This window comes from Daucus carota, chromosome 3 (assembly GCF_001625215.2).
Source record: "Daucus carota subsp. sativus chromosome 3, DH1 v3.0, whole genome shotgun sequence".
NCBI lineage: Eukaryota > Viridiplantae > Streptophyta > Magnoliopsida > Apiales > Apiaceae > Daucus > Daucus carota.
In genome coordinates, this window is record NC_030383.2 from 14,579,711 (window position 1) to 14,591,119 (window position 11,409).

Below are 11,409 nucleotides of genomic sequence, written 5' to 3' on the forward strand. Positions count from 1 at the left end.
AAATACATGTTTTTTACTGCAAAGTTTCCATTTATTTTAACATTTTTTAATAGCAACAAAAATTGGAGAAAAGGTCTTAGATGTCATAAAACTTATAGCTAATGCCCAAAATAGCAGAGTTCAAAAAAATGACCCCAAATATCATTTAATAACATTTGATAATCTATCGTGATGGTGTTGCATTTAAAATTGAAAATCCCTGCAAAACACTTATGATCTTGCAATTTAGGAGTAAAACGTTACATAAATTAGCGTTTAAGGCTTCTAAAGCTTTATCATGCAACTCTTAGGATTTCTGAACGTTAGATCGTGTAACGTTAAAACAAAAAAAAAAGATAGAAGCTACACGATTTAGCGTTTTAAATATAAAAATTATAAGTCGTGGCCATCTTCTTCGGCACCAGCACCGGTGTTTGGGGCCATTTTCTTACAAATTGTGATACTCAAGGCCAACACCCAAAAATTGCTCAAGGATTTAAAGTTGAGTCTAGACTAATGCCAGTACATTAACCAATCACATATCAACTAGTCTTATGTAGTACAGTTCATTTTACTAAATATCTAGGCTCTAGGCTCTATTGCCCTCTTTTACAGAGGAAAATTTTCCTAACAGCTATAGGGGAAAATTGCCCCCTTCTACCCAAGTAAACATCTTCTTGCAGTATAGAGGCTCAATCACAATTCACAAGTGAGATAATTTGTACAGTATACCTGTAAACAGCACAAATATAGATGTGAGACCATGATATATACATATATTAGCATCTCCAACAGTCTCTTAGTTGGCTCCTAAACATAATATAAAAAATATGGATCTTAGCAATTTAGTACAAAATTAAGAGTGTGAACTCCAACAATGCTCTCTATATTTATTCTCCATTTCATATTTTATTTTTAGTGGGCTCTACTATGACAAAGATTTAAATAGAAAGAGAAGGAAACTGAAATAAAAGAGAGGGAAAAGTGGGGATAATTGGAGGAAAAGAATTTTTTATTGTTAAATATAAGTTAAGGTACTGTTTGGGGTTGCTGTTGCAGTCAACAGCAACAACAGCTTTTTGCTGAAAAACACGTGAAAAACTGTTTGGTAAATCTAAAAGCAGCTTTTCCGAACAGCAGCTTTTAGCTGAAAAGCTGCTGTTAGAAAAAGCAGGTCCTCCCATGCTTTTGGAAAAAGCTGCTTTTCAGCTTTTGCAGAATGCTATTATAGATTTCATTATAAAACCTCACCAAAATCATTATTTTTTTTATATTATAACTCAAAATAAGTAAATATCAAAAAAATTACCAAACAGTTATCTGATTTGTACAACAGCACTTATTTTACCAGCACTTTTTCTGAAAGCATAGCAATTTTTAACAGCACTCCCAAACAGACCCTAAGAGCCAAGTTGCGGCTCCTAAAGAGAGGAGAGAGAGTGAGCTCTTTACTTTTTAAAGAGCCTCTAAGAGTCTCTTGGAGCTCTATTTTGGACATGGCTCTTTATTTTTCTACTTAAGAGCTCAATTAGAGAGTCTCTTGGAGATGATCTGCTACCATGGTAGTATGGAAGTGTTCCCTCCTATCAAAAACAAGGGGCATAATTAATTGCAAGTACATACCTCCTATAGAACATGTGTTTTGTTTTTATCACTTCCAGAAACAGCAGTGACAACATCATCTCTATCCAATATAGATTCTGGTAAAAAGACTCTGAAAACAGCATAGTGGTGATTTAAGCTTTTCTCTCCTTGCAATCTGTGCAAACTTCCAAGCGCCCCAGCATTGTGATTAGGAAAAGCGTAAAATATACGCTTAATCCGCTGATGAACAAGTGCCATGGCACACCTGTCAGATAAACCCACAAAGCATCAGAAATCCAAAAAATAATTAAAAGAGAGACGGGGAGGGAAACGCAACAGCAACATCAAACACAACTTGAAGATATGAGTTCCTTAAAAGTGCAAAATAATTGGTCCTGAAGACATCTTCCTGGCAAATTTGTACATGATAAAGATGTCTGACGTTATGCATGTATCGCAACTAAGTTGTCGTCGTTAATGATATTGTGATACTACTATGGATCATAATGGCTACAAAGATACAGTAGTATGTCAGATTGCCAAGAAAGGCATTTTATACTTGGGCTTCCCTGAGGACATGTTCATTGGGAACACAACCTTACATTTGGCACATGAAATAATTAATAAACACTCAGAGAAAAGGTGGGTAGGAGAATCGAGAAGGTTAGTATAACATGCAGCCTACAGCATAGGTAAACCTTTCTTCCAAACTTCCAGTAAATACTTGATTTAAGTATTGAAGTCGCAGCCACAAGCAACTCTTTCTGTAACAAAGAAGTACATAAGAGATAACATGAAGTATCAGAGAACTTACATAATGCATGGTTCCCAAACAAGGTATATGTCATAACCAGTACATAAGTAGGGTCTGACTGGCATGGAACCACAGGCATTATGTTCGCTATTTTGTATTCCAGAATCCTCCACCTGAAAGATCACCTTAAGCTGAGTGAGAAATTTAAGCACTCCAGTAACTCCATTTAAATCTTTCATTTTAACGGATTTTAACGGCGCATGAAGTCAAATTTATACTAGGGGTGGCAAAATCAGACACAACCCGAAACCCAACATAAACCCCACTCAAAAAAGTACAAATTAGGGTCAGTGTTTTCATATTTCGGGTTGGGTAATTTTTTACCTGAAAAACTCGGGTCAGGTTCGGGTTGAACCGGTGTATCCGAACCCAACCCGAAATATTTTAATATATAATATATTATGTATAATATATAAATATACAATACATAAATACATCCATTTGTCATATTTATATAATATTTAAATAAATTATCCACTTCATTAAATTATTACTATTATTTTAATATAGTACAATAAAAACATCAATTCCTATAATAAAAATAATTAACTTTAATTAAATTTCGGGTCAAATCGGGTCATTTTCGAGTTAATCAGGTACTGAATAGGTTGGGTTCGGGTTAAATTTTTTAACCCATTTCGGGTTCGGGTTGCCCCAAAGACTGGATCCGGTAAGAAACCCTGACTCATTACCCGAAATTGCCACCTCTATGCGAGACTATTAATTAATTCCTTCATTTCCGCACAATGTTCTCATAATTTATATTATTATCTGAATATTAGATATTAAATTATATAAATATAAACTATATTCCACAAATTAAAGACGACGCCTAAAAGTTCATAAATCTAACCAGAATATACCCCATTTTTCCTCAAAACTTGTGTGGAAAAGAATTGCATTCCATCATAACTACCAGATCCAAAATTCTTAGGGATTAATACTGCAGATATGAGTTTTACTTCTATAAAAAAGGCCCTTTCAAGTGACATGGATATTCACTTCATCCATTACATTTTACTAACAGAGTAGAATATAGTTGTGCAAGACATATGAAATGGCAGACTGATGCATAAAAGTTGGCTCATTATGTTGTAAGAGGGTCCAAATTTGATGCTGTCTAAATCACTCTACGTTACGATAAAACAAAACATAATAGAGCTTACCTTTGTTTCAGTCTTTTGCTTTTTAGACGGAGATACTGTAGAAGGTGAATCCATAACTTCAGCCTGCCAGCATTTATCAACTATATGTTCACTAGCAGGGAAGAGATATCTATCTCTGGCAGCAGAATTCTCGATAGCAACCATAGCAGCATGGTGAAAAGGGTGGCGAAAACAACTTGCTTGGGACTGTTGTTCAGCCCACTGCCAAGGATGTAAACAAGAAACGCCACCATATGTTCTCTTCTGTTCATTGAAGGAAGAGTTTGAACTTGAATTTGTATAGGTTTGCAGTCCATTACTGATGGAAGAAGATGTCAATTTACATGGTTCTAGGTACCCTTCTCCAGCACTATTCCTTGAAGGATTATTCTGCGAAAAAACCTGATCACACGATCTTGCTACCACTTGATTAGATGCTGGATTAACAATAACAGCAGCATTTACAATCTGCAAGGCAGAAGCAGATACCATGTGGCAAAAGAATAAGCTGTCCACTAATAAAGGTAATAATTTAAACATGGTAGCTATGCATGTTTGACGTTATCAAGGGTCCAGCTTTCAGTTTTAACTTACATTTGACTTTTATATGGCTCTGCAAGGGACTTTGGTCAATTTTTTCACGCATGGGGTTATATATGGACATTGAAAGTTTAATATAGTTTCCAGGAACAGGGTACTTTTATGATATTCATAAAGTTGACTTGTATGCAAATTAAATCTCTGTAATAAGAGAAATTGCAAGTGTATGCCTGATTATCTCAGACTAAAATGCACACAAAATACAAAGGGACTTGTTCACTACATACCTAATCCTATATATTCATCTGTTCATTATTAAGAGTACGGAAAAGACAAGGCCTCTTTCTGATATATAAAACTAAATTAAGGATTTCAGGTCCAGCCCCTAAGCATCTGTAATATGGTATAATTAGTGATAAAGGTAGATATCAACCTGACCATCAACAGATTTTGCCAAATCAATAGCTAATTTCATGAACTCACAAACTGATTGTGAGTTTTCTTCACTAAATCCAGTGATGCCGTCTATGTTGCTGTGCAAAAAAATGAAACAAATACATATCAATTAATCAGGATACAATTTAGACAGTAAATGAACCTTTTGACAGTTAAAAATCAGTTCATCTCATGTTCAAGTTCAATTTAATTACTAATCTTTGACCTTTTCAGCACTTGCCAGTTACTAAGCAAAACTAACTATACTGGCAAAAATATGTACCGTATCATGCACAACTGCAAACCAAAAATTTGGGTATAGTAAAACAAAGGTGAAACTAATACAAACGAGATACCAAATGATATGTTCATTACTGATTTATTACGCAACCAATTAATCAACTGAAAACATTACAAAGGGCAAGTAACTAGTAATTCAGCTTATGACAAACAAGGTCTTGCTATATCCGTAGGTGTTTTAAATCCTAAAAACTTTCTGACAATATTTCTTTGAGAACAAAAAAAATTTCACAGTTAGAGATTTGAGAATTAAAGTTGCAGAAGCTAACTGGCAATACTACACCTGTTGAAAAGGTACAGATGCTATACAATGCTGATGTTAATCATGGGATTAAGAAATTTTAATTACTAGTTATTTATGTTTTTATTTCAGAAAATAATTAATTGTAATTTGGTGATATATAATTATATTAATATGTATATATTCGAAATATATTAGATTATATAATGGAACAAAGAAATTCTTTTCTTTAATACTCACAGCAGTAAATTAACAATGGAAAGTATATATACATATAGTTTTCTTTCATATAGTTTTCTTTTTATTAGAAATTTACTTGGTTTCCAACTTCCAAGTAATAATATTTAGAGAAACAGTTGTAAATTGTAATCTCACTATTAGAGAATATGATCACTATAATAAATTTACTGGATAAATCTGAAAATTGTTTGCATTTCTACTGGTTCTGTTGAAATGTTCCATCAAATTTTCTGCCAACCACCATTACTTTTAATATTTTGAACTAGAAAGTAGGTTACCGATGTGATGAAATACTGCCAGAATCGTCTAGACATAAAAAAAGCACTTATCTCTTCAAAGAGAGTTGTGGTATAGTTCATTAGCAATATAAAGATAAATGGTGATTCCAAAAAAAAATTAGCTTAAATCAACAGAGGCAAGAAACTTAACGCCTAAGAGGAAAAAGTTTAAAATTTAGATGATCCAGCCAAACAAACTGATACTTTAAGTGATTTAATAATAGCAAGGTAATTATATTTTGTAAGAAACTACTTAGCTAAGATCACAAACCACATACTAGGTTGGTGGATGATATGAAGTTGGCCATAGCTTGCACTGTTCTTCCCATTCTTCTTTTGATGTAGCTGCATATTTGGATACCTAACAAGTTGTGACAAAAACAAAGAAACTTACCACTAATTACCAGAATAAACTACTAATACGACATACATAAACTACTGATACGGCATAAATCGGGAATAGAGACTAGAAAAGTGGCTAGATAAAAAAAACTTAATTACAAGGTCAAGAAGATGCAATAAGAAGTCAGCAGCGATCATAAATTATGTTCATCAAGCATATCAATGACTCTTGAAAATGTCTGTATAAGGCAGTCAATCCTATCATTTACAATTATCCCTATTTTCAAGCCCTTCCCAAATCAATGTGCTTATGCGTGGTGTAGGATAATTACATGAATCACATGTGTAGGATAATTACATGAATCACATATACCAATGACTACAAGAAATCAAAAAGACCAGGGTGATATGACCACAGAAGGATCACAACGCTTATAATTATGCAAGTGTGAGCACAATATGGCGATGAAATCAGTCACTAACTGAAATGTACTAAATACAAATAATACATTTTATCGCTAACCAAAAGCATAACTAGGGATAAAACTAATATCTCAAGGAACAGCCCGTACTCTGTTAGTAATCTAATGGATTAAAACACTTCAAAGTTCTTTGGACAGCTAATTGCACGAACAGATACAACCCTGAAACTAATAAAAAGAAAAGACGGAATATAAAGTAAAAATTAAAGGGTGACCTACTTTTGTGATAAATGTACTCAACTGGTATGACTTGATTAGCTCGACCATTTCACTGGGTATGTTTTCCGACTGGTCACTCCCATCAGAAGCCAGACATAATATCACCAATAACTGAACGTTTCCTGTAGATTTTTAAATGCTTATAGTCACCACCGTATTCCTATGGGTCACAACATATGCATGATCAGACATATACTAAATTAAATATTGAAAGAATGCAGCTCCTGTATCCTCTTTATTTTTTAGTTTTTTTTTTATGTTGCAATTTTTTTGCATTTGACATTCATAAGAAAGCAAGTCCCATTGGTACTCAATAACAAGTTAAAAGTACCAAAATCAATCGACACATTTATCTCCTAGAGCATAAACAGATTACAGATCCTTACTTTGATGTTTATCTATTATAAACCCACAGGAAGCAAGGCATATGATATCGCATACGTTGGTATCAGAGTTTAAGCACACCTTCAACACACTTCTTGCATATGCGCTTCACATGGCGAAGATCTTCGAGTGGAAAAATCTTATTCAACCTCCTAATAACATACAATTTGTTTCACATGTCAAGCTATAACAATCCAAATTTAAGTAATATGCACTTTTTTCAAGTAAATATAACTATGACAAATGTGCAATATGGCAGCAAATTTCAGATTTTGGCTTTAGACAAAAAAAATTCTCTTCTATTAATAAATAAATGATCTCATTTGTCACTTTTTCGGCGCAAAAAAGTAATTCTTGTTTTAAATTATCCATATTAATTACAGACTTTAGTAAGAACTAATGGCACGAGATTAAAATCATTTAACAGACTTTAGTAAGAACTGATGGCACGAGATTAAAATCATTTTTTAATAGTCTTACAAGTTGTTACATTGAAGAAAAAACTTTTAAAATACAATTTTTTTTGTGAAATGAAGAGATTAGGTAAACATAAATCAACAAGGACCTAAAATAACAGTCACATACCTTATAAGTGTGTTAGCATGTTTTGGATTAATTACTGTCGCATAGGCATTCACTGTACCAGTACAACAACAAAGCATTATAAGAATTCAATGCATAGATAAATATACACAAACATACACACACAACAGAAAACTATAACTGACCACTACACATATTAAAAGACACAATCCCTTGTCTAAAGTTTCAATTTGTACTACTCCAAGTCTCCAACAATCTCGACTGAGATGGAAAAGCTAAAACAGCCCTTTAGATGTAATTATGATTTACCAAAGACACACAAATATGTTTTATCATATGTTGCCAAAATTATCAAGTACATCATAAATGTTTACCTGTGGGTTGCAAATGTGGTGGAATAGGTGCCTTGTCTGGAATGTGAATAATTTTCCAATACTCCTCCTTATCGATGTTTCTATCTGTACTTGGCATTTACTGAAATTCAATATATATTGAAGTCTTAATTTTCTGAGGAAAAGGACGCTCTACCAAAACAAAACGTTCGGGAAAATGAAAAACAGCATACAGCTAGAAGTATTAGTTGATAGTTTAAGTATAACAGTGTTGGTCAAAATCTAAAGTTCTAATCAAAACTCCGGGTCATCTGGAATCAAGATTCTAAACAAGTTCCACAGAGCCCGGTGAAATCAACTAGGACTTGGATACTTTAGGTAATTACAACTTCATCTTTGTCAAAAAAAACAGCAATGATGGGTGGTTACGATAAAGACTAGAGATTTGAGTTTAAAGAATCTACTTTAGTGATTCCACACCCAATTCATTTGTACAATAGCTATGTTTCATGATCAGGATCGGCTCTAGGGAGTTTTAGGCATGGTTTAAAAATAGTTTAGTGGCATGTCTTCAAATAATTGTTAAAAATATAAGTAGATAAACTGAATTTCTTTAAGGGTTAAAATTCAAATCAACCATCAAGAACAAGCAAACTATTTCCCCTACTTGAGAAATCCAAACCATATAATTTACACTGGTGAAACAATACAATCAACAACTAAGCTATTAAAATAGGGAAATTCCTAATGGTACCATTGTAGAATTGGCTTTTCCAAATGGTACCAATGACTATTTTGGGCTTCCAAGTGATAACACCCAACTTTTGACTTCATCCATCACATACCACTATGTTAATCAAACGTTAATCAAGCTGTTAAGTAGTAATTAAAACAATATTTCCCTCCAAAATACTGTTACCAGCAAGTTAATACAATATCCAAAACAACCAACAAGTCTGAATCAATAATGAACTACAAGAGTTTCACAAATTTCCCAAAATATGTTCTAACCATTTAAAGCATAATAAGCATAATAAAACAGGTCTGATTTAAGGCTGGGATTGAGATGGTGGACATTGAGACATGTTGATTTCAGTGGACTGTGATATGTTGCCCTTCTTAGTCTGATCAGAAAACCTTTCAAACATTTTCATTAAATCCTTATCTGACTCTAACTTGTGATGCTTCATCATAAATGCATAATCAAATGTTGGATAAGCATAATCTAACTTCAACCTCTGTTTTTTCCCTAACTCCTCATACTCAACAATAATGTCCAGCAGTGAGGTTTTATCTACATCAACCTTAACCTCTACATGAGTACCCATCCAGTGAAAAATTAATACTTTCTCCGTCTGCACATATGTTGACAATCATATTACACCCAATGCACCAGTTAACAGTTATGAGTATTATACATATCAATGTATATTATGCAAACCCAAAAAACCTCATTAATAGGGGAGTCAAAAATTGTTCACTATCATACATAAACACATATACACTGATAAACTCGCACATATACACAAATAAACCCTAAAACAATAAATTAAGCCGCGAAAGATATATATGTATCGATTATATAGAGTAATTGAAGGTGAAATGCTACCTTATACTTTAATCAGTGTTGAATTAAGTGGTGAGTGGCTGTATTGTTCACTATCTCGATCGATCCCCTCTTTCCATGGAACCCTAATTCTGTGTGTGTGTTTGGTTCTGTGACATTAAACTCTCGAACCTGACTAATGACCCAAATTCATGTTTTTTTTACTTTTAATTCATTTTATTTTAATTACTTTTTTTAATTAAATCATAATGGATTAACGTTTTATTAACCTTAACTAAACGGAGTGGTATGTGATGGATGAAGTCAAAAGTTGGGTGTTACCATCTGGAAGCCCAAAATAGTCATGGGTACCATTTGGAAAAGCCAATTCTACAATGGTACCATTAGGAATTTCCCTATTTTAATAGCTTAGTTGTTGATTGTATTGTAGGCAATTAGGCATGCTATTCCCTTCACAGACTGACAGTATAGGGACACAACAATTATTAATGGCTACATTAGTAATCAACTCAATGCTACTCTGTTGTGTAATTCGAAACCTTCACTTTAAAATGGTCTGAGATTGTTTCGGTACGAAACTTGTAAATCTTTTACGGCTCCTTTTGTTGCTCCATTCTTGTAAATCTTTTACGGCTCCTTTTGTTGCTCCATTCTGACATGTATACTTGAACTTCTAATTTTTGAGGATTACCTCTTCTTTATTTGATTTCGTTTTGACAATTTTACTTCTAATCAGGATGATGTTCCAAATTAGGCTACCACAATTCAAATTTCAAAGGAACCCGGAACCCCCAATTATCAATCTCTTTACACAAAATCACAAAAGATACAAAAAGATTACAGAATAACAATTTATCCAAAAATCAATCAAAATATCATACCTTGAAATTTGGAAAACAAGTGAGATCGTAAGGCACCGTATTGAATCTAGAGAGGGAGTTGTGATTGTGGGCAGTCAGTGAGGATGACTTAGGGTAGACTGTGACACTGTTCTTCAGCGTAAGTTGTGACTGGCTTCCCTTTTCTTTTCTTTTTCCCTCTTTGTTAAATTACTTAAAGTTATTTATTTTTTTATAATATTTGTTTTAACTTGTAAAATTTTATTTTTATTTTTTAGTTACTACTTTCTCCGTCCATTTTTAATTGTGAATTTGACTTTTACACTCAAATTTAAGCTGATTAAAAAATATAATTCTGCTTAATATTTTTAACATTTTTTTTATATGAATAAAAATATAAACTATAAATTTTAATTTAGAAAAAAAATTGTAAAATAATAAGTGAAAATATATTTTTTAATCACCCAAAATTACGTGCAAAAAGTCAAAGTGACAACTAAAAAGAGACGAAGAAAGTATTAAATTTTATATTAATACTCATTTCGTATCTTTTTAGTTGTTGCATTTGACTTTTGACCAGTCAAATTGACCAAAGTTTAACTTAAATTTTTTAATATTTTATCAATTGATAAAATAAAAAAATATATGTCACCAAATACAGTTTTTAATCAACTCTAATATTTATTTTGGGTTTTTAAAATAATATAAGAGTGACTTACAATCTTTGATCAAATAATTGGTCAATTTGTCCGACAAAAATAGAAATATTATAATAAAATGGGACGAAAGAAGTATATATTATGGGCAATGCTAAAGACCCCAAATTTTTTCCCCAAAATTTGTTACCAAATGACGTGGCTAACAAGTGGCGGAATTTGATTGGGTGATTGATGCATCTGCAGGGGGTGCCTCATTATTATGGGAATGAATGCAACCAATAAGATTTCACCACGTCATTTGGGAAAAATTTTTGGGATAAATATTTTGTGGTCCCTAGCATTTTCCATATATTATATAGCTAAGTGTATATAATACTTGTGAAATGCTGCCATACTGGAATTATCGGACGCTATAAATTTATGTTGCCCACTTGCCCTACGTAAACCGGCTTTAAAGTTATGGATTTGAGATGCAATGAATAATTA

The 11,409-nt window shown here is 32.8% G+C and overlaps 1 protein-coding gene across 1 annotated transcript; it reads right to left on the reverse strand.

The window, feature by feature from the left end:
* Positions 1–334: 334 nt before the first annotated feature.
* Positions 335–10,465, reverse strand: LOC108210576 (tRNA-specific adenosine deaminase TAD3-like). Its single transcript, XM_064090390.1, has 11 exons — positions 10,307–10,465; positions 7,901–8,000; positions 7,569–7,620; positions 7,065–7,135; positions 6,600–6,721; positions 5,835–5,917; positions 4,496–4,595; positions 3,544–3,990; positions 2,378–2,490; positions 1,603–1,828; positions 335–711 (listed from the first exon to the last, which is right to left on the reverse strand). Exons 2-10 carry the CDS (start codon positions 7,995–7,997, stop codon positions 1,606–1,608), a joined length of 1,308 nt encoding a protein of 435 aa, XP_063946460.1. The 5' UTR covers positions 7,998–8,000; positions 10,307–10,465; the 3' UTR covers positions 335–711; positions 1,603–1,605.
* Between the last annotated feature and the right edge of the window lie 944 nt (positions 10,466–11,409).

Excerpts from the sequence above, each read along its gene's own strand:
- LOC108210576 (XM_064090390.1), bottom strand. The coding sequence starts at position 7,997 with ATGCCAAGTACAGATAGAAACATCGATAAGGAGGAGTATTGGAAAATT. Across the intron at positions 4,596-5,834 it reads TCATATCATCCACCAACCTA|CAACATAGACGGCATCACTG; the intron begins GTATGTGGTTTG and ends TTTTTTGCACAG. Across the intron at positions 1,829-2,377 it reads GTTTGGGAACCATGCATTAT|GTGTGCCATGGCACTTGTTC; the intron begins GTAAGTTCTCTG and ends TTTATCTGACAG.